The 24,598-nt window shown below is 39.9% G+C and overlaps 1 protein-coding gene across 2 annotated transcripts in view; it reads left to right on the plus strand.

Annotated features, from left to right (window-relative positions):
* The first annotated feature begins 9,168 nt into the window (after positions 1–9,168).
* LOC113121716 (melanoma receptor tyrosine-protein kinase-like) overlaps positions 9,169–24,598 on the plus strand; it is a 43,422-nt gene continuing 27,992 nt past the window's right edge. For both annotated transcript variants that reach the window (XM_026292439.1, XM_026292440.1), the window contains exon 1: positions 9,169–9,387. In XM_026292439.1, the coding sequence (XP_026148224.1) occupies positions 9,315–9,387 (73 nt within the window). In that variant the 5' untranslated portion in view covers positions 9,169–9,314. The remainder of the gene's footprint in view (positions 9,388–24,598) is intronic.

The following is a 24,598-nucleotide window of genomic DNA, read 5'->3' on the forward strand; positions in this document are numbered from 1 at the left end:
CCACACCAGCTCGCCGCCGCTCACCGCGAACAACTCCAGAGTAGAAGAGAGTCCAGCCCCTCTCAAGGAGCTGGGTTCCAGAGCCCAGGCTGTGCGTGGAGGTGAGCCCGACTATCTCTAGTCGGTACCGCTCAACCTCCCGCACAAGCTCAGGCTCCTTCCCCCCTAGTGAGGTGACATTCCATGTCCCTAGAGCCAGTTTCAGCATCCAGGGATCGGGTCGCCGAGGTCCCCGTCCTCGACCACTGCCCGATCCACTATGCACCGGCCCCTTATGGATCCTCCTGCGGGTGGTGGGTCCACAGAAGGACAGCCCCACGTCATTCTTTCGGGCTTTGCCCAGCTGGGCCCCATGGGGGGAGACCCAGCCACCAGGCGCTCGCCTACGAGCCCGAACCCCAGGCCTGGCTCCAGGGTGGGGCACCGGCTTCACCATGCCGGGCGACGTCACGGTCTTCAATTGTCGCTCCATAAGGGGTCACTGAATGAAAAATATTGATTTTCTTAAGAAAATTGCTCCACCTAAGCCAAAGTAAATATTAAATCATTATAAATTTATGATCGGGAACTTCTTTCTTTAAATATGTTGATTAATCTTTCAGCGCAGACCAGATGCTGTGGTTTTACCTTAACAATCTCCACGTTTTAAAAGTAAGACTTTATTTTCGATAGATTTCAGACATGCCTTGTTTTTGTAACACTGTTGCCAACTTGGCGACTTTGTCGCTATATTTAGCGACTTTCTAACCCCCCTTGGCGACTTTTTTTGTCAAAAGCGACTAGCGACAAATCTAGCTACTTTTTCTGATTTTGTTAGCGACTTTTCGGAACTTTTGGAGACTTCGACGTGAAAGCACGTGTCGTTCTACTACACTGTACACGACACAAGCAGCGGGTGCTTTTGTGAGCCCCTCCCCGTCCCAAAGCACTCAAATGCGGTCAGTCTCACTGTGGCCTCCCGCAGCAGCTGCAGTCAGAGCAGAGAGGAGGGGAGGAGACCCCCCCACACACCGCTGTCAAATGGCAAATGAATCGCGCATGCGCAAAGTCGCCACCGAGCCCGCCTTGTTTACAGAGCGGCAAGTAAATGTAAATGTTAAGTTACTACACTATCACTCTAAAATAAATCATTGTCAACATTTGACTCGCTGCATCAGACGTTCTCAGTCACCTATACCACCTCGTCTACTCTGTGTCTGTGAAGATCTAGCTAGCTAGCTCACAATGTCAGTCAAAACTATACAGTCAAAAATACTGCAGGCTCCAGTCCTAAGTGGAGCTAAAACAAAGTTAAGAATAAAAAAATAAAAAACACAAAAACACACAAAAAAAAAACCAAAGTAACTCCGCCACTGTGTCTCTTTTAGGTCACTTTGCTTGTCCCAAGCCCAGATACAGGAGGAGGGTTAGAATACAGGACAAAACTGATTATATGTCATTTGGGATATTTTGAAAAATAGTCTATTAAATGGCTAAATTAAAAAATCAAATTGACAAATGATCAACTGAAAATACATTTACAGTTCTAAACATATTTACAGTGTCTTTTACTCACTTTTTAGCTCTCCCACAACATTATTCCTTTCTCCCAGTGTCCATTACAAATTCCATCCATCCATCCATCTTCTATACCCGCTTTTCCTGGTTCAGGGTCACGGGGATCTGCTGGAGCCTATCCCAGCTCTCTCTCGGGTGGAAGGCAGGCTGGACAGCTCACCAGTCTGTCGCAGGGCCACATATAGACACACAAAGACAGACAACCTCACACACTCACACTCACTCCTACGGGCAATTTTAGAGTCACCAATCAACCTAACATGCATGTTTTTTGGACTGTGGGAGGAAACCGGAGTACCTGGAGTAAACCCACGCAAGCACAGGGAGAACATGCAGAAAGGCCGGGATGCGAACCTTCTTGCTGTGAGGCAACAGTGCGAACCACTACAAATTGACAAGCAAAATGACAGTTACGCAAATTAGGCGATGACGTCATTTAGTGACTTCTAGCGACTTTTAGGACAGCCAATAGCTACTTTTCTTACTGAGGAGTTGGTAACACTGTTTTGTAAGGACCTTCAATTAAATTATTCTAGTTACAAACACAGGTTACCCTAATGCCGACCGTCACCCAGGCTAATTCTGCGGGCTGCTCCGGGGCTGCCGACGGACAGTGTTCCTCGCCTCCAAGGCTACCAGAACCTTACACTTATTACAGGTATCATTATCACTAAAGGAGGCAGAGGAATAACTAAACATGTGGCACACCTAGCAGGAAAGAGAGAGAGGGAGACGCCATGTTACTAGCTAGCTAAGCTAACCGGTAGACTAACGAGCGCTAAGTCAGGAAATAGCAATAAATACCGGTCAAAATAGAAAGGTACTTGACTAGTACCGGAATGTAGCAGTTAATGAATTGTTTAGAGAGTTTAGTTGGTCTTTAGGTGTGTTAGACTATAGCTAGTCTGTTGCTAATCTGTAGACGAACTATACAGCACAAACAGCACGACACGCTTGCAATAGGAAGTGGATTCAAGGTAAATGAATCCACAATGTTCTGTGCTAGGACCAACTCTCTGAATCTTGTACATGCTTCCCTTATGCAGTGTCATTCGGAAACACGCTATTACTTACCATTGTTATGCAGATGTAACAGCAGCTGTATCTTATCTGTGAAACCTGGTGACTGAAACCAGTTAACCAGATTTCAAGCCTGTCTAACTGACATAAAGGCCTGGACGACCACTAACTTTTTACTTTTAAACTCAAAGAAAACCGTAGTCATTGTATTTGGGCCAAAAAACCTCAGAAATAACTTTTCTAAAATTACCTGGATTACCAACTACCTAATGGGCAGACAGCAGTTTGTGTGACTGTCTGATCAGTAACATCGGGGCCCCTCAGGGAACTGTGCTTTCTCTTTTTCTCTTCACCACCTACACTGCAGATTTTAAATACTGTTCCGAGTCATGTCATCTGCAAAAATACTCAGATGATATGGCCCTAGTGGGGTGTGTGGGGAGGGAATTGAGGGAGGAATACAGAAGACTGGTGGATGATTTTGTGTAGTGGTGTGGGGACAACAAACTACAGCTGAATGTGGACAAGAGAAAAGAGATGGTGGTTAATTTTAGCCATAAGAAGTCCACACCTCTGCCGATTTCTGTTGCGGGAACAGAAGCGGAGCTGGTAAGATCATACAAGTACCTCAGTGTAATATAGACCAGAAGCTGGAGTGGTCCACAAACATTGAAGTGCTTTACAAAAAGGGCCTGGGCTGACTCTGACGTTAAAGGACCTGAGCCTTCTTAGAGGCCACTAAGAAGGCTCAGGTCCTTTAACGTCTGCAACAGAATACTCCACATGTTCTACCAGCCGGTAGTGGTTAGTACCATCTTCTCTGCTGCAGTATGTTGGGGAGCAGGTATTAGGGTGAAGGACTCAAACAGATTAAACAAACTCATAAAAAAGGCTGAGTCAGTTGTTGGCACCAGACTGGTTCCATTGGAGGAGTTGATTAGAGACAGAATGCTGGGAAAGATCAGGGCAATTATGAACAATGTCTCTCATCCCCTTTTTAGCACCTTGGACAGATGTTTAAAGGAGCGTTACAGCAGGTCCCTTCTGCCTGAGACTATCAGCTTATACAACACACATGTAGCTTCTAGAAGTGTGCACTGAACTGGATTCATGTGTTTTTTTTTAATGTATCTATTTATATTACTGGCTCTCTAGCTATTTTATGTCACTTCAAGGTATTGCATTTAGTTCAAACCTTTAAAGAGATCAGCACCTGACATGCAGGTTAGGTATGCCCCTTCTAGACCACTGAGATCTGCTGAAACCAGACCAGAAATATGTGGTGCCTCCAGAATAGTCTCCCAGAGCGGCCTGATGACAGTGACAGCTTGAATGCTGTCATCGTATGTATTATTATTTCATTTTATTTGCTGCCTCTGTAGAAGCTATTTGTTATATGTTATTTGTTTGCCTTTTGGTGGCGCTGTGAGGCCATCATATAAAAAAGTTATTGCTCTCTCTTCCAACTGGCTATCAACCTAGAAGAGCAAACAGGTTTTGACCCACAAGTGTATATTCATGAAATGTTTTACCTATGTGGAATAGTCATTCAGCTCAAAATAAATGGTTTGAATAAAAACAGCCTTGTATTATTCATAAATAAACAGGTGGGAAGTAACGAAGTACAAATACTTCGTTAGTGTACTTAAGTAGATTTTTCAGGTATCTGTACTTTACTTAAGTATTTATTTTTACTTTTACTCCCTATATTTAAATACAAATATCTGTACTTTCTACTCCTTACATTATCAAAACAAGCTTGTTACTTTTTCAACCTCTGCGGATAATGACACAAAGTAAAAGATGTAACTAACTAGAGAGGGAAATCCAGTTAGTGTACAGGTTATGATAGAGAGAAAACTTTCAGTGTGACATGTAGGAAGAAAGGGATCCAGGGAGTGTTGCTGAGTCCGACAACAATTCAACAAAGAAGAAGAATTTCCTTTTTTTGTGTGGAACTTTTTAGTATTTAGTATTATATTTTTTAAATATGTATTGTGTATCACTGAAGGCAAAAAAAATAAAAGTACTTCTTACTTTTTAACTTAAGTACATTTCAGAACCTGTACTCTCTTACTTTTACTTGAGTAAAGGAGTTGAGTCGGTACTCCTACTTTGACCAGTCTTTTTTCACACACGTATCTGTACTTCTACTTATGTCATGATTCCCCTTTGAGACTTCCTGCTGGGGGACCTTTATTTTGTAAAGACTTCCTTTTTCCCCTTGCTGTGGTCCCCGGCAGCACCTTTTGTGTTTACCCTATTTATACCTCCCTCCTTCCTTTGTTCCCTGCCAAAGCATTGGTTGTAATTAGTTGTTGTTAGTATGTGAGCAGTTTCTTGATGACCATCCTATCTGGTTCCCTAGAGTATTGTATTTGGTTTGTTTTCTGCCCTGGAGTCCCCAGGAGTAATAAAGCCTTTTTGTTGTCCAGCATTTGGGTCCTACCACCTTTCCTTCTCTCCCGCACCTTCACCCCGACACCAGCTCTTGACAACTTAAGTATTGAATGTGGATACTTCTGCCACCTCTGTAAATAAATAAAATGTCGTAACTGCTATAATCTCATATTCTTGTGGATCTTATTTCTTACACCACTTTGAGTTGTACTTCTCTGAATTATGCCATGAAAACAAATATATTTCTTTTCAGGTGTTACTTAAAATCTTCAGTAGCAGTATTTTGTCCAGCAGCATTGACATATCGTCATGATTGAAACAGATGAACTTGGTACGATTTGCTTAATGACACATCCAGCAGTCACAGGGCAACATGATTGTTCATTTGAGTGGTGTTTGTGTCCACCTGCCTGTTTTAACTCTGTTTTTGGTCTCTAATAACTCCTGCAGAAAGTATGTGTCTGTTGCAGCTTACCTTTAACTGTCTGAAACTTTCTATGAACAGTGAAGGTAATCCATGTTTCCTTCAGACACAGGAGTCATTCATCTGTTGTCTCACACTCCTACAGGTGATGTACCTGCAAACCCTGATTTGTTTGGTCCATTAGTTGTGTTCTCAGAAGCTGATGTTAGTTTGTTGACAGACTGCAACAGACCTGACATTAGCCATCATAAAACGTAGCATTTATCTGCAGGAACGCTTCCATGAACCATAAATATCCTGGATGTGGTGACGTAATTGCCCACTGTATTTGCTAAATTATTCTTGGTTCAGGTACTTTCTCAGAGTGATAACAGAGGTAAGGTGCATTCAGCAATCAACTTGTTAAAGAAGGCATGTTGAGGCTGCCATGTTGATGGATTAACCAGGACCAGATCTTAGGATTCAACTTCTCTTTGTCTCTATTTTCTGGCATTAGATCAAATCCTTACGTTTATTTTTCTTATGCTACCTGGACCACAAAACCTCCCACATAAAGTGACATTTGTTACACACGACTGATCTCTATTCATCTGCCCTCTGTCAAACAACCAGATAAATGTAAAGAAAAATGTTAAGTTTTTCAAGTACGAAAACTTAATTTGTTGTCAACTTCAATTGCAGTTCATTCCTTGTGTGTACCAAAAATGTTAATTGCTATTAAAACACATTTTATTTAATCATAGGCCTATAATTGAATTTAAAAAGTCCACATTTTCCCATTTTTTAACCGGTTCATTCACATTATCAGCTTAACAAAATCAGGTGTTTGGCTCACCTGATGTTAGTTATGACACACATTTGAGTTGTTTTCTCCCTGGTGACTCACTGTCAGTTTTTATTAAGGACAAATGAGTGAGAAAATCCATTAAGGATCTTTTTCCAGCTTCCAAATGCTTTGTTGGCAAGAAGTAAGCAGTCCCACAAGGAGGAATTTTGGTAAACACACCAGAAAAACCAGACATAAAGCAGAGAGCAGTTATTAATTATGAAAGCAGAACATTCTGCAGTGTGGCTGAAGTCAATGACCCCATTAGCATGAAAACATATGTTGAACAAAGAGCTGAAAAGAATTAAACTGAAGTTAAAAAACACAAATAGGAAATGTTAAATTGAAAAAGGGTGATGTTTCTGAACTCTGCTAATGTGTTTTTAAGATGCTGTTTTTAGAGAGAAGAAAATAAACTGCAGGAAAACACAGAAACACATTGTGTTTATTTATTATCATTATCAAATGTGAATTAGAGCAGAAGGAAATCCAACTTACCACTAATACCGAACAAAACTAATTAATTGGCTACTGTGGTTCTTTTAGCAAATCGGCCAAAAGGGCCAAATGCAAGAAGTAAACAGCAGAAGTAAATAAATAATGAGCTAAAAAGAAATAAAGCAGGTTGAAGTGTTTTGAATGAACAGTCCTAATGTTGACACATATAATTAACAATTTTCATTCACAACTTTCTATAAATTTTGGTTTCAGTTCATTATACCACAATAAATAAAAACCCAGAAAATCAAAATGTAAGTCTGTTTGTTCATTTCAGTTTTGTTTCAGCAAAACTACTGTTACCAAAATACACAATGAAATGTGCCAAGAAATGGATGTGTCAGGACCTATGCCCTGCTTCCTGTTAGAGACTCTTATTTTGTGGTTATTTCCTCTGTTCCTATGTTTTAGTTCTAGGTAGTTCTGTGTTCCCATTCTCATTGATTACTTTCATCTGTGTTTGCTCTGTTCCCTGGTTTTCTCCTCTTCGTTGGTCTCTTTCTTTAAGTGTGTATGTGTGCTGGTCAGCCAATGAGGTGATAAGTCTCACCCGTTGCCCATCTGCACTATTTAAGACAGCATCTTACACCACCTCATTGCTGGATTGTACTGTGACTATACTGTTATCTGTGATGGTAACTGCTAGCTTGGATGGTGACTGTAGTCCTGCCACACTCCCTGTTGGTCCTGTGTTCAGTTCCTACTACTCTCCTACTCCTGGATCCTTGTCCTGTGTTAATGCAAGTCTTTGCCTGCAGGCTTAGGCCCTCTCAATAATGGTGTTTTGTGGAGTTGGGCCCACAACGCAGAGAAGGCTCAACAGTGTGTTCCAGCATCCCAGAACCACTATCCTCTTTGCCTGCACCCAAACCTTCCCAGTAAGCCTGAGCCTACCTTAGATCAACTAAAGAAAAGGAAAGACAAACTAACCTCATACCTCAACTTCATCTTTGCCCCCTCTTTGTTTTCTCTATTTGAGTATATATTATTTGATCTACACACATGACTAATTTTTTGTTTGCTGCATGTTGTTTACCTCTTACAAGAAAGGATCTGCAGACTCGCAGGATCAGATTACAACAATCATTTGTTTTTTTTTAACTTTATTTCATGATATTCAATGGAAAACTTAAGGCAAAGACAAAGGACAAAAACAAAAGTCTGACGGGGTGAGAAAATGATTTCCTCAGCAGCTTTTTTTTTACTAATCATTTACTAAAAGATGGCAGGTTGATTGGTGACTCTAAATTGCCCATAGGAGTGAGTGTGAGTGTGTGAGGTTGTTTGTCTGTATGTGGCCCTGTGATGGACTGGTGACCTGTCCAGGGTGTACCCCTGCCTTTCACCCAAAGAGAGCTGGGATAGGCTCCAGCCGATCCCTGGGACCCTGGTTAGGAATAAGCGGGTATAGATAATGGATGGATGGATGGATGGACTTACTAAAAGACTAATCAGTAAAAAAAACATAAGAGAATGACTGATATTGGAAAGTTCCATCCTTTAATCTATATTTTACTGTAAAGTCACATCTGAAAACTATTAAACTTTATGGATCCCTGGTGGAAAATTCAGAAATTACCCAGCAGTATGTAAATTACTTCAAATTAGAAGTATATAAGGTAGTTAACATTAGTTCCACCTTTAATAGCTGAAACATTAAAGTGATGAACACATGAATGCATCAATAATTATATTCCAATAATATCATGTACATTAAGTTGAAATGTGCAGAACGACTACTTTCAATTTGGCAACTTTGGATACATTTAAATGGTGATACTTTTGCACTTTTACTGCAGTAACATTTTTAAAGCAGACTTTTACTTGGAACAGAGTATTTTTACACTGTGGTATTTCTAATTTTACTGAAACAATAGACCCCACTATGTCTTTGACCTCTGTTGTAAGTGAAAATGTGAAGCTAAAGTGAAGGGTGGTAGATGGAGGTCATCATGGCCACCAGGGGGCCCTGAAGAAGCAAAGTGAAGTCAAGTGTCTTCTGTTCATTTTGTAAATGAATAATTATTGAATCATTTATTCAATACAACACAACTTTTTTACCCTGATATGAGGAATTTTATGCAGCAGGTCAACAGAGACACAGTGTAGGCCAAAAGACAGAAAATCACTGTAAATAAAAATAGAAACAACCAAAAGGCTTAAATTACAAAATGTGGATTGATAACAAATATTAACCTCTGTAGTCCGAACACATCCACAGTTGGAAAAAACAACTTCGAGCCCGGAGGGTTGAAAAAATGTCCAAATGTGCATCTGACAACAGAGGAGTTAATCTGGAGGGACACACAAAGAAAGTAAAGACAGATTGACTTTATAACCTGTGCCAAAAAATCATAGAGGTTTCATGTTAATGCAGCTCAATGAAAGTCAATTGTAGAGGTGTAGGCCAGAGGAGGTGTGTACTTCTTTTCGCAATCTCGTTGACTCCACCAGGACTCGCCATTCAGCTACGACACCGCAAAAACACCATCACTGCCGCTGCTGCTGCTGCTGCTCATGGAGGACCTGTCTGTCCACGACCACCAGCAGAAGAGCAACTCAGAGGACTTTGATTAAAAAGCTGCAAGAATGGAGATTTTTTACGGGGTTGTGGCTGCGCTGCTGCTCGGCCGCTGCTGCTGCACCAGTCCCGACAGGAGAGGTAAGGCTGAGCCCGGTATTAGTACTGGAGTCAAGGATAAAGTTGAACTGTAAACTGCAATGACTTTTTCCTGCACTTCGTCCTGAGGTTTCCTGTGATTTTATTCTAACTTACAGATTTATACTGTAAATATTTGCAGCTTGATTTGAAATGCAGATTAGAGACAATACAAGATACTACTAAACACAATGTGTTTAAGGCTGTTTAAAGCTCTTGAAATTATATTAAACACATAAAAACGTGGACAGACGTATTACTGGGAACCATACGAGGCATGGGCGCTACCAGAAATCTGGTTATGATCCGTTTCCAAGTTCCAGGGCAGAGTCTAGATATATTTTAGTGTAGAAAGCATGTTCATCGCGTTAGGGACAGTGATAGGTTGTGATTTACTAAAAATACTCCCCTCAATATATTTGTTCATCTTAAAATATGAAGCATCCCCTTTTATCCTTAGGCTTAGTTGGTAAATACAACCTACAGTATACATCAGCTGCACTATACACTGACTGAAATCGATTTTTGTATGGATCGATTGAAATTAAAAAAGGAACAGTTTTACGTGTTGTAAACGTTTTGATGGCGTTTCCGCAAACAAAACCAATGTAAACATCTATTAAACATTAGAAAAACACAAATATATTCAGATTCAGATATATCTGTCAGTGTCAGTCCGAGTTTTACTGGACCCGCCAGTGATTTTATAGCAGTCTTGCTTTGAATCAGGTTGAATGTGGATGAAAAACAGTTCAATTTTGTGCTTCATGCAGCTTCATATGTCTCATCTGAAGGCTCTGGGTTTGTTCCTCCATCGTTTGCTGGTTGCACCTTGTTCCTCTCTTCACTGTTGCATCCTGACTTTTTGTCTCATCTCTCCACATCCCCTCATTTACTCCAGAAATATTTAAAACGTTTAAAATCTGAAATCAGACCAGTGTTAATTACTGTAGCTGTGAATTAATAAATTCATGTAGTGTGAATTGTGTGAATGCCAGTTTGGGACTGTGATGCTCTCAAGCTAATCCAATTATAAAAATACTCACTATTTTAGACTAATACATCGTATCTTTATGCTAAACCCTGATTAAACGCACCAAGCGGCTCCTGAAGTGCTCAGGCTGAACTCTAGCACGAAAGGTTTTAAGTCCCCGCGTAGAACCAGTGGGTGGTCACAGGAAACACCCACTTTTCCAGTAGAGAAGAAAACGATCGATACTAACATTTGTAAAAGAAACAGAGGGAGGGTCTCAGTACATTAACAAGTGGTTGAGTAAACCCTCAGTGGGTTGGGGGATATCGATTGATGCCCACCCCTACAGTTTAGGGGTATTACCTTAATATTACCTTATAATATTAGTATGAGGTTACAGGGAGTAGAGGTGAAGAAGGTGGAGGATTTTAAGTACCTAGGGTCAACAGTGCAGAGCAACGGAGAGTGTGGAAAAGAAGTGAAGAGACAGGTGCAAGCAGGTTGGAACAGGTGGAGGAAAGTGTCAGGTGTGATGTGTGACAAAAGAGTGTCAGCAAGAATGAAAGGAAAGGTGGACAAGACAGTGGTGAGACCAGCAATGTTGTCTGGTTTAGAGACAGTGGCACTGAGAAAAAGACAGGAGGCAGAGCTGGAGGTAGCAGAGCTGAAGATGTTGAGGTTCTCTCTGGGAGTGACGAGGATGGATAGGATCAGGAATGAGGGTATCAGAGGGACAGCTCATGTTAGATGTTTTGGAGAAAAAGCCAGGGAAGCCAGATTGAGATGGTTTGGACATGTTCAGAGGAGGGACAGTGAATACATTGGTAAAAGGATGCTGAGGTTAGAGCTGCCAGGAAGGAGGCCTAGAGGAAGACCAAAGAGGAGGTTCTTGGATGTAGTGAAGGAGGACATGAGGATAGTTGGTGTGGGTGAGGAGGATACAGAGGATAGGGTTAAATGGAGGCTGATGATTCACTGTGGCGACCCTTGAAGGGAGCAGCCGAAAGGAAAAGAACATTAGTATTATAATATCTAGAATATTATAATATTACTTTTATTACTTCATAAAGTTACAACAGACTCAGTTTTAATTTTAACATTAAAGCAATGGAAATAATCATTATGAACTTAAACATGCCTTAGAAAAGCCACACTATGAAATGTTATAGTTTGTCATTAGTATTATGTTATGTATCACCAACAGTCCAAACCCCATAGATATTGAGCTTAACAGCTAAGATCTACCGCTTAATACTATCAAGGGTCACGGTAGTCTGAAGCTAATCCCAGCTGACATTTGTAAAGAGGCGGGGTGCAGCCTGGACAAATCACTAGTCTATCACAGGACTGACACAGAAAAAGTCAAACACTCATCTTCACACCTACAGACAATTTAGAGTCAGCAATTAACCTGCATGTATTTGGACTGTGAGAACAAGGTGGAGCACCTGGAGAAAACCCACGAGACACGGGGAGAACATGCAAACTCCACACAGAAAGACCACAGGTTTGAACATGCATTTTAGTTTTAATCATGCGGTTATTGACTTATGCTTATGACAGCGGACATTCAGATCACACACCCAACAGGAAAACTACCCCACTGGGAGCAATAACCTCAGAGAGAGGAAGCAAGGGAGGTTTGGCTCAGATTACACTAAGAGTGTTACATCATTATAGGTATCTTAAAGTATGTGACCCCCACTATTGCTGCGTATGTGGGACTCACAGTCTTTTTATGCACATTTATAACCTCTGATGAACTTTTCCACTGAAACTTCAAGTAATGATTATTTTTTAATCATAATTTAATTATTTTATTTACTAAAGCATAATCAAGTAGTGAAAGTGTTTTTAAAATTTTAATATTCAACTTTCATTCTCAAACCCAAAGATGTCATATCATGTATCAGACCATACTAATCCACTTTTAAAAAGTAGCAACCAGATATGTGTTTCAGCAGTTTAAAGAACAAAAACAACTGAAGATGCATTTGGTCCTAACCTTTACGTATTTCTGTGTGGGTGTCATGTGTCTGTGTGGGTGTCATGTCTCCAGTTTCCTCCCGCAGTCTGTGGGTCAACCCTATGATAGACAGGTCTATGGTACAGGTCAGCTCCTGCCTCCACCCCCACCCCCGTCAATCACAATGGATGGATGGGAGCATCTTTCTTATTGCACTCGTCTAGATATAAAGTTGGTCATTAATTTATCCAGGAGACAGGTGGATGCTTTGCCAGCAGAATTCATAACTGGTTGTACCAGAAAGTGTCACAGATGGTTGTTCCCCTGAGCTAGTTTGTTCTGGAAGCTTCTTCGTTTACTAATCCCCTCTCAGCAATGTACTCATTATGTTAATCTGGTGGCAATTTAACATGTCCATGAATAAGCAGCTGATCCATTTTCACATAAAAGCCACAATGGCAATCTGACCTGTAACATTCACACAGTACAAGTCTGAACTGAATAATGTCAGAGTACAAGGTGAAACATGCAGAGAGAAAGTTTAACCCTTTACACTTTAACTGGTCTTGAAATGTGATGGCACATGTAACTCTCCTAACCTACCAAATGGATAAAACTGATTTTGATGCATTGTTGTGCTTCTTTGATATTGCATCACATTTATTAGAGTTCAGAGTTTGTAGAACAGGTTGAACAGCGGCGGTGTCACTGACTCATTATTATAGGGCTGATTTTCACTCTCTCATTTATTATTTTGATAAGGTGGTAAGAAAATGTGAGTTTGCACTGGAGTGTTTTCAAATTTCACTCTGGTGATGGAGACAGAGATTAATTGTATTTCTAAATTCTCCCAGATGTTGATCCACAGTGCCTGAGGTTGTTCATTTTGGTTTAACAGTATGTTGAAATTCAGTACTAATTTTGGCTTGTGTGTAACGTTCCTCTGTTCTGAGGCACTTCGCCTCTGGGTAGCTTCCTTGCTGAACTATCCGTTTAAAAAAATGTTGTTAAGCATTATTGAACTGAGAGATGAGTGAATTCTGAAGATGGAGGATATCTTGGCTCACGTAGGTTTTTCATTTGAAATAAAGCTTGTTTCTCCTGACAGAAGACGACAATAAATAAATGAATGATGGGAAGAAGCGCGGAGCTCTGTTCATGCTCTTATCTCAGTGTGTGTTTGTGTGTGTGTTTCCATTATAAATGAAAACAGCTGACAGCACTTTCTTTTTGTCCTGACAACAATTTGATTATGATGAGAATTTTTATTACTCTGAGTGTGTTTCTGTGACTCTCAAATAGATTATTGTGTGATTACATGGCTAGGCACAGACTGTGCAGCAGGACAGGGTTGGCGGTTGAATTCTACGTCAGGCTGCTTTGAACATGTTCACCAAATATGTCATAATTCACAACTGTGTGTTCCACTGTAAGAAAATAAAGGCATATTGTGGAGGAGACACTTGGAGATCCATTATGTGTGATCCATGTCTGTGTGGATGAAAGTTTATTCTCTGTATCTCTGAGGGGGTTCAATTTTTCTCCCTCATGATCCATGTCCTATAGTGGGCAGTAGTCCTGAAAGGATTTCCAGGCGTTCTTGAATGACTTGTGGAGGGCCTGTGGTGGAGCTCGAGAGGTTTTTGAGTATGTTCCAGAGATGTTTAAGACTAGCATCAGTGGTCTTGGATGTTTTTGGATATTTTCTTTCTTTCTAATGATGTTCTTGATCGATGTCTTGTAGAGGTTGTTAAGAAGGTTAGGGAGGTCTTTAAGAGCAACTCCTTTAAACCAAAATGTGAATATGTTTGAATAAGTTCTTTAAGGATTTGCTGAAGTGCTTGAACAGGTTATAAATGGCCCAGGGGAAGCCTATGGGTTTGTAAAAGGTTTAAAATGTCCTTTAACAGATTATTAGTTTGCTATTAAAGTGGCTAAAGTCTTCAAGAAAGTATCAGATGTTGTTGAAGAGGGTCTAAACATCTTTAAGGGGTTTGTAGAGGTCCTTAAAGATGCTGTAGCTCAAGTTTGCACAGATATTTGAAGACATATTTCTCGCTTAGTTGAGGAGGCGTTATGAGCCGAAGCTATGGTTAGCTGCTATTAAGACTATTACTATGGCTATATTGACCCTGTTTAAATAAACAAATAATTAAAAAAAGAAGAAAGATGATTGTAATTATGATTGTAATTGTAATTATAAGATGACATGTTTTTCAATGTGGTACTCATAGACAAGGCAAGTGTATTTCCCATGCACACTGTTAAACTCAGCTTTAAGTCAGATTGTCTTGTGGCACCTGCTGATAAATATATAATTATATAATATTTCTTCTTGTGTAAAGCAAACAACTGTGACGTCATACAGGCCTTTACTGTTTCCTCCTCTGATTGGTCAGAAAACTTCAAGAACTGAAATCTACACATTCAGCATCTTTTCTTGGCCTGTTTCTATGAAATAAGTAATTAGTCACCCTAATAAACATTAAGACAAAGTGTGTGTATGTGTGTTTGTGTGTGTGCATGAGAACTGAGAGTCCAGATGAGAACAGCTGGTCTATTTTTTTGTTTATTTGCTTCTTCTGAATGTCCAAACATTTTTAAAATCTGAATTTCATTTGCAGCTAATGATAAAACATTAATGATAAACTCTCACCTATGATCATGAGCTCTGGGTCATGACCGAAAGGACAACATCGCGGATACAAGCGGGTGAAATGAGCTTCTTCCACAGGGTGGTCGGGCGCTCCCTTAGAGATAGGGTGAGGAGCTCGGTCACCCGGGAGTAGCTCGGAGTAGAGCCGCTGCTCCATCACATTGAGAGGAGTCAGTTGAGGTGGCTCGGGCATCTGTTTCGGATGCCTCCTGGGCGCCTCCCTGGGGAGGTGTTTTGGGAATGTCCCACCAGGAGGAGACCCCGGGGAAGACCCAGGACACGCTGGAGGGACTATGTCTCCCGGCTGGCCTGGGAACGCCTCGGTGTCCCCCCAGAAGAGCTGGAGGAAGTGTCCAGGGAGAAGGAAGTCTGGGTATCCCTGATTCAGCTACTGCCTCCGCGACCCGGCCCCAGATAAGCGGAAGAAGATGGATGGATGGATAAAACACTGATTGTTGTGACTGCAGAGAAATTTGACGCTGACCTGTCAACTAAAAATAATTCATGTGGGTGTGTGTTTGGTTTGAGTGTCACTTTTTTGAAAGACCTTGGCAGCGTGTGTGCTTGTCTTTGTGTGTCTCTCGGTGAGTGTCTTTCTTTGGAAGTGGCTAACAGAGTCAATACAAACAAAAAAGAAGATGCTGGGGTATTGTGGTAAGCATAGTAACAGTTTTAGCATACTGAATAGAATCGTACTGACTGAAAACTGCAACACTCAGCCAGATACAAAGCCCACAAAGCATGCCAGATACAAAGCCCACAAAGCCTTGTTTCAGTAGGTTTCATCGGATGACAGTTCAGGGACATGTTGAATTTATGCAAATTCAAATAAATTAAGAATTCCTTTTATTTCATCCATCCATCCATCATCTATACCCACTTATTCCTAACCAGGGTCATGGGGATCTGCTGGAGCCTATCCCAGCTCTCTTTGGGTGAAAGGCAGGGGTACACCCTGGACAGGTCACCAGTCCATCACAGGGCCACATATAGACACACAAAGACAAACAACCACACACACTCACACTCACTCCTATGGGCTTCCTAAATTCCTCCAAGACCAAGGCATCCGTAGGAGAGTGGCAAAGTGAAAACCACTACTAACTCAGAGCACAAGGACTTAAATGTCCAGTCTTTAATTTTGTATTCATATTTTTTTTCTGAGGGGAGGAAGAAAAAAACTGCCAAGCTTAAGGTGATATTAGTTTAAGTTTCACTTGATGAGAGAAGACCTCCCTGGATGTAGCCACAAGAGGACAGTTGTCCCAGAATCAGACAGGAAAGTTTGGTGAACTAAACAAGGCAACTTTCAAGGAACTGACAACAGACTGACCTCCAAGACCAAGGTGTAATAGTTACATATTTCACACTGAATCCCTCAGTTGTAGGTATCTTAAAAGTTATAAATGATACAGTATACAAGAACAAGACACAAGGTGCTCAGAGTCCATAAAAAATGTTCCATGGAAGAAAACCCAGGAATTTTAATCAAGACATAAATGCAGCAAAGCAGTTATTTTAATAATAATACTTTTATTTTTTATTAATGAAATAAAAGCACAATGGTTTTCATTGTCAATCTTTTTTTTTTTGAAAATAGAAGGAGATACTGACGTATACACAGTGAATTCATAAAACCTGACTACACCCAAAAGACATAAAATATGCCTTCATGAGTGACCGACTTTAACTGCATGTGTGTTGCAAATATAATTGCATCTGTATTGTGTCTTTCTGTCCTTTGGGGCCCACTGCTCATATCACCTGCTCTAAATCCTCATCACAGAGACAGGGGTCCTTGGAAGATGTTCCAAAGTGGACACTCCCTCTTGTCTCTTATCCAAAATCAGTTATTCCTGAAGAGAAAACCTTTTTGCCATGACTCTTGACTTACTGATCCATTGTGATAAGGAGCTAAACACGCAACAGTGTGCTCATTCAGTTTACAGTCTTGTACAGGTTCCTGTCAGGAACCAAGAATAAACACTGCAAATTGTTATAACCTGTTGCACCAGTGCTGAGTTAGCATAACGCTGAACGTGCGTAAATATGCACAGACGTGACAGATAGTAATGGAGGTGTTCTGGTGGTGACATTCAAAAGAGCTGTAATCTTTTTATGTGTAATTAATTTACTTGTGCAAACTACTACAGTTTTTCAAGTATTATTGCCTTTTGGTGTGGAAGACCTGAATACGATGTAAATATCCAGGGGTGATAGAGAATATGCTCAAACCAAATAGTTTCTTATCATGTTCTTCACAATAAATGAGCTAAAGCCAATTCATCTCAGGCTGAAAGAAATTATTAATTGAATCCATTTTGGGCTTCATAGGCCAGACCATCAAATCAGTGTTAATTGTATGAGAGATAATAGTAGATGCTACTTACTTTGAGTGAGTGTTTTTGCTTAGTAAGTGGAAGGGTATTAACACGTAGTCATGTTTGTGCCTGGTTCAGTGTATTTTTCACTTCTTAACTGTTATTTATCTATGTTTAGTTACTACATAGCAAACTGAACCACACCGTTTACCCCAAAGGCCTAAATTTGCATATGGAGGGCAGGGACATGTCCCTGCCAATATTCAAATAAACACATATTTGTTTCATTTTCTTTAGATATGCCTGCTCTGAGGTTACATCTAATAAATGAAAGTCATCTTAGAAAAGCTAGCATTTGATTGGCTGAAAGGGGGCTATCTGAAAGCTCATGTCATGTTACATGGACATATTGCATGTTGTCACAGGAGCCTGTCTGTTCCTGCTGAAAGTCTATTGTATCACTACCTGTTGTTTATGGATTAACGTAAGCTCCAAGCTCACCTAAAATCAATATTATATCTGCTAATTTTATAGTGAATTTACTACTTCACATTGACTAGCCTAACACTTAGCTTAGTTAGCTTATAGCAATGGCTGCTCTCTCTCCCTCTGCTTCTCATGATTTTATTTTGAAAATCTCTTACAGCAGGACAAGTTGGTTTCATAAAATCCTATTCACTCATATTGAAAATCTTTCCCACTCAAAAAATGGGAACCAAAGTTTGACCATAAGTTTATATTTATGTTATTCAGCAATGCATTATTTTGTTTTGGGTAATCAACAAAGAAGCCTGATCGTCTGATTTGGTTTGTCACCATTAAATATTATTGTTGATGTTGCTTCACACACAGAGACACCGGGGAAGGGACAGGTGGCCTGGGTGCATTGGCAGTGTTGAGATCAAACCTGTGCAGATATCAAGTAGAATGTAGAAGTGTTGTTCATATCAGTGATGCCTCACAAATAGCAGATTTACTATGAAGGGGACTCTCTCCAGATGTTGAGGAGTAGCAGGTTGAGACTTAAACCAGTCATATTTGTCAGTCTCTGGATTGGTACTGTATTGTCAAAACTAAATGCAGTAGCTTTCAGAGCAGTGAAAGGCAATATCTGTTGGGTGAAGCTTTGTTCTGCAGGTATGACCAGTGGACAACTGCTGCAGCAGTGTAGCCTTGGGGATTTTCAGAGCTGGAATGTGAAGAATGTAAAAGTAATGGAGCTCAGAAGTTGTTAGCAGGATTATCTGCTCTCGCTTTCTGTACTCTAAAATGTGAACTCTGTATGGAGGCAGGAGAGTGAAAACATGTTTAGTCTGCATTTGATCCATTCATGTAAAACTCCTGTCACCGCAGGGCCATTCGCTGGAAGTCTGACTGCACACACAGCTCAATTTACAGCTGAGAAATCTGATGCAAATTTAAGCATTTGTGCTTTAATGTTTGTTCATTAGATGGGAAAATGTTTAATCAGAAATCAGAATTGGTTTATTGCCATGTAACTTCACATTACAAGGAATTTGCTTTGGTCAAAGATGCATTAAAATAATAAATATAAAAATTTCAGGGCAGTAACAATCTTAACAATTAATAATTACACTATCCGTTCTACTTCAAAATCTCAGATTACACATGCAGCAGGCTGTGTCTGGGGAAGTAATCCCTAAAACTGTGTATACATTTGATGACCTTGTAAAACAACTTGTGAGCCTATCGCTCAGGAAGGCAACACAGGGACTGCAAATTAACTGAACACAGTTAAAATGAATTTCACCTCTTAAAATTTACTAACATGTGGAGCAAAAAAGCAGACAAAACAGAGCCTGGGCAACACTATACACTAAAAGTCTGCAAGCTAGCAACCTAACGAATTGAAATGGAAACATTTCAGCTCAGTCTATGTGGAAATTTATCAACTCTTTTCTTCAGAAACTCAGGCTGCAACATAGTGGGGGGACATGCTCCTGGTCTGTCACTAGTGGACATTACCTTTAGTTAGTATGTTTAAAGAGAAGTGGTTGAAGCTTTGTGGAATTTTCCTCAAACAGCAACGGAGCGAGAGTGAAGCAGCTTCAGTGTGGCAGACAAGCACAGTCTCGCTCTGACCTGCAAACACTGCTGCAGGCGGAACACACAAGCAAAACCACTAAAACACACAAACTGAGCGTACAGATAAGCATGTACACGGGGCCGATTTAGTGAGCCGTTGATTAGGAAAAGGTTTTTCTTGTTTGTCTTTTGTCAGAAATGATTGTGTTTGTTCACACATCTGACAGAAAAAAACACTTATGATGTCTGATTTTTATTATTAGACAAATTACATGTAAAACATTTTTAATTCATGGGAGTTTACTGAAGACCAGAATGAAGAAGACAGAAGCCCAGTGCTTCCCATCCCAGAGTTCAGACACATCAAATCAAGTCACCAGATAAATCTGAGGGGTCTTGAAATGATTAATGTTAATGTTAATTAATTAATTCATTAAATTAATGGTTGTATTTAAACTGTTAAAGGTTTTGAAATATTAAAGTATTACAAGTAACTAGCTGCTAAATAAACAAATGGATTCAGAAGTGCAATAGTTGCCTCTGAAATGTAGTGAGGTAGACGTATAAAGCAGTAGAAAATGAAATAGTCAGAAAAACCTCTAAGACGTTATATTGAATTGAGCATTTATTTATTGTAAAGTTAGTTACTTTTCACCATCAGCTCATTGGATGTTTTTTTTTCCTTTTTGATGGATATAAATGATTAACCGCTTTGACTTTATGTTTCTGTGTCAGTTCAGACCTTTGATGTGATTTAACCTTAAAAAAAGTCCCTGTCCACTTGTTGACTTTTCACACTGGAGCTCAAATGTGCTGATTGTGTGTTCAACAGGACAGCCATTTCTCAGCTGGTTGAGACATTCCTGAAGTGTGTGTGTGCGTGTGTGTGTGTGTGTGTGTGTGTGAGAGAGTGTGTGCGCGCGCGTGTGTGTGTGTGTGTAATACAGAGAGACAAGGCCACTGTGTTCCTGTTATGGCATGCTGCAGGACAACATTATATCTGTCTCTTCTCTAACTCTGAGTATTTCCAATATTCTAGTATTACAAAACCAGTCTGTATTAAAGGCTGCGTAGTTTAAAAGTTCATATTAGTTAAATTAGGTGCAAATGATGAATCACTGTGCTGATATGAATTTTGATTTGTAATCTCTTTCTAGTTTAACTTTTTTCAAACTGCATTTCAGTATGTGAATACATCATAGTTTAAAGGCACTTCACTTTTTTAAAAGTAAGATGTACGTTAATACTTAGAAATCACATTGTAATTGCACTTTGGTATGTAGAACAATAAGTGAAAGCATCACAATTGAAATACACTTAAGTAGAGTTCAATGATCAGATGAATGTGTAACTGCACTTCAGTACAGTAAGTGACCACGTTATCATTCAAATGGACTTCAGTGCAGTTTCCTCAGTGATTATGGTTCAGTGTAGTCACTTCAGTGTTTATATATAAAATATGGATATACATTAAATATACTCTTGCACCTGAGCCCCTCGACAGCTCAGGTTAACTCACAGTTCAGTGGTCAGATGGCATGTTGTATTTCTGCCATATGTTTTTTGCTTAGCAACATCAATAAAAACACTTAGCTACAGTTTAAACTCATTGAGTGTTTTCATAGCAGTGCCCAATCAAAAGGTCTCATTGATTTTGGTGGGTCAATATTTGAATTTCAGCTGTCAGCTGAAGCTCCAGGCAAGGTTACTGCAGGTCAAACACTTAAACCATTGATTTCAATTTCATGTTTTTAAATACATGAATTTATGTATTTACTTTATTCTTACTGAGGAGTTCAAACAAATTAGCTGTTTCTCCTTGGTTGTAAAATTAGCAACACATTACTAATACTTTCTGTTTAGACATTATGGCAATCGGCCTTTATTTGTAATGCCACCATAATTTATAATAACTGGACAAGATTCTTTATATTTTGTGTGTTTGGACAAAAAAATAGCTGAGTATTGTAACTATTTTTGCTGCTGAGTAACTAATTACCTGTTTTTTTATCTTTCTGATTGAAAATTGTGTACAAATTGTGTTTTTATGGGCACTTGTTTTTCAGGTTAACTGTGGCCAACCCTAAAGTTAAAATAAGTTTTAGTTGTGTGCGTGAGTGAACTGTTCATTTAGGTCTGTGTTTTTGTTCCTCTGTGTTTGTCTGAGGGAAGACCAGAAATCTGTCTGGGTCATGGTCACCATCGCTCTCTATCTCCTCCCCTATTCTCATCTCCTCTACACTTTGATCTCTTATGAAGATTGATTTTTGTCCTGCTGCTCTGTGAAAAATACCCGTACTTGAGTCTGTTTGTATGTGGCTCTGACTGAACTTCTATTTAGAGCATTTTCTTTCCTCTCAGAAGGATTAGCTTCTTCAATAAGGGCCACATAAAGAAAAATGACAAGAAAGAAAGAAAAGCTGTGGAGGAGAGTGTGAAAAGAAAATTTCACATGGTTTCTGTTGAGATATTCAGCTGCAGGGCACAAGCTGAACACACGATGTCAAAAACCTGATAGATAAAAATGTATAAGATTGAGAACTTCTTGCTGAACAGAAACCGGTGTCACATTAACATGAACATTCATTTCCCACAACCCTCCCGACACCGCCTATGTGTTCGCGGTTGGGGAGGGACCATACTTCATACTAAATTTGGTTTCCACAAAACTATTGCTGTTGTTCCACAATGGAATGAACAACAGCAATAGGGATAATCACAGTACGCATGCTGCATATTCACAAAGAAAACAAACAAAACGTCTATTATTTAGTTTTTAAAAAAAAAGTTTTGCAGCATTTTCAATACATGGAATCATGGCAATTATACAAAGTATATTCATTTATGGGTGTGACGCAAATTTTTGATGAACATTGACCAAGCTAAATGTGTGAGTTACAGTTATGTGTTTGACGAATAGTTGAAGTAATGACAGTGCATTGCCTACTAAATGATTTATTGATTTAACTTAACATTTGAAAAAAAAATGATTTGACAAAATATAACTAAGTTGTTTTAACAATTCTCCTTTTTCCATGTTGGTAAAGAAATTTGAATCTATAGAAACTTGTACTTTTTAAAAACTGTCACCGTGTCAAATGTGTTACCGTATAGTCATATATGTCTTCATTTTGAACGTATTAATTTATTATCTTATATATCAGTTTGCAAAGGAGCTGACAAATGAGGATCAAAGATGTCAGGTCAGTAAACAAGACCTCGGACTCTTACTTAGAGAACATGACCTTAGGTTAGTTTGGGTTAATGCTGGTTTTCACGTTGTAGCTATAACAAGGCTCCGTCAGTTTACTGTTCAGGCAGCTGATTGGACGACTCAGACCATCAACAAGTGGACAGACTGCCTCAGTGCTGAGAAACATGTTGACTGTAGAACGGTCATTATGGTAAACACTGACTGTGGTGTTAAGAGCAGCCAGCAGCTCCTCACATATTACAGCTAATTAAATAGTGACACAAACACTGCATTCCCTGAGAGAAAGTCCTGACAAGCACGAGTGTTGCAAAGAGACAGGCTGAGGTGGAGAGAAGCTGTGCAGCTGCAGGTACACATGGGCGTGTGTTATCTCCTTTCACATCTTGTACGTTATGAAACAAATATTTTTGCTTACCTCTGAGGCTTCATTGCTATGATTATTCTTGTAGAACACCAACTGGAATTAAAGAAATATCCTTTTGATATGATGATGAGCAGCAACACTAGTCAAAATATTTTCTTTTTTATTGTCATCTGTAGTGAGAGCAGGGAGCAGGTGGAGGAAAATCCAGAGAGGTGGAGGTTTGCTCTGGAAAGGAGAGGAATGAAGGTCAGCTGCAGTCAAACAGAGTACATGTGTGTAAATGAGAGGGACTCAAGTAGAACGGTGAGGTTACAGGGAGTAGAGGTGAAGAAGGTGGAGGATTTTAAGTTCCTAGGGTCAACAGTCCAGAGCAACGGAGAGTGTGGAAAAGAAGTGAAGAGACAGGTGCAAGCAGGTTGGAACAGGTGGAGGAAAGTGTCAGGTGTGATGTGTGACAAAAGAGTGTCAGCAAGAATGAAAGGAAAGGTGGACAAGACAGTGGTGAGACCAGCAATGTTGTATGGTTTAGAGACAGTGGCACTGAGAAAAAGACAGGAGGCAGAGCTGGAGGTAGCAGAGCTGAAGATGTTGAGGTTCTCTCTGGGAGTGACGAGGATGGATAGGATCAGGAATGAGGACATCAGAGGGACAGCTCATGTTAGATGTTTTGGAGAAAAAGCCAGGGAAGCCAGATTGAGATGGTTTGGACATGTTCAGAGGAGGGACAGTGAATACATTGGTAAAAGGATGCTGAGGTTAGAGCTGCCAGGAAGGAGGCCTAGAGGAAGACCAAAGAGGAGGTTCTTGGATGTAGTGAAGGAGGACATGAGGATAGTTAGTGTGGGTGAGGAGGATACAGAGGATAGGGTTAAATGGAGGCTGATGATTCACTGTGGCGACCCCTGAAGGGAGCAGCCGAAAGGAGAAGAAGAAGAAAAGTACAGAGTAACACATGAATTATGTACTGCACCATTTATATCTTTCAAAATAAATATGTTGCTTCTCTTTGAGCTAAGATCTGTATTGGGGAAGCCCTTTTTGGCTCACCTACAATTTAAACAATGTTTTTCATTACAAAATTCATAGACAAGAAATGAAGGTTTTAATCAGTATCTTTGGGCTAAATGAACAGTCATCACACAGGGGATGTGTCCATTCATGTTCATCGTCTTTCTGTAAATGTATCAGTGAATTCTTCCTGTTAAACTGAGTTTACTGTACTCCTGTCTAGCTGCCAAAAATGTCACAGTTGATATTTATCAGTAAGATTGCACAAATGAGGCAAGTGCAGTTTTGTCCAGGTTATGCTCTAATGTAGAAAAGCTGATTTAATTGTTTTACGCAGTACTGTCTTTTATATGATGAAAGATTGCACAAGTAATTTTGCAATACATCATTGTTTATCCCTAATGAAAACATGTATATACTTCACATTGCACACAAACCAGCTTTTACACAGAGAAAGGGAAGGTTCTTTTCATGGGCAGTGTGCCATATAGCAGCCGAGAATGTCTTCCAAGAAACAGACAGATCAGACCTGTTCCTAAACAAACTGTGTGTGTGTGTGTGTGTGTGTGTGTGCATGTCTTTATTGCTTTGTGTGACACACTTTTGCTGATGCCATTGTTGTGAGGACACATTAGGTAGTCTGCACAGCTATAAAGAGCTATTGAG

Source organism: Mastacembelus armatus, chromosome 20 (assembly GCF_900324485.2).
Source record: "Mastacembelus armatus chromosome 20, fMasArm1.2, whole genome shotgun sequence".
NCBI classification, from domain to species: Eukaryota; Metazoa; Chordata; class Actinopteri; order Synbranchiformes; family Mastacembelidae; genus Mastacembelus; species Mastacembelus armatus.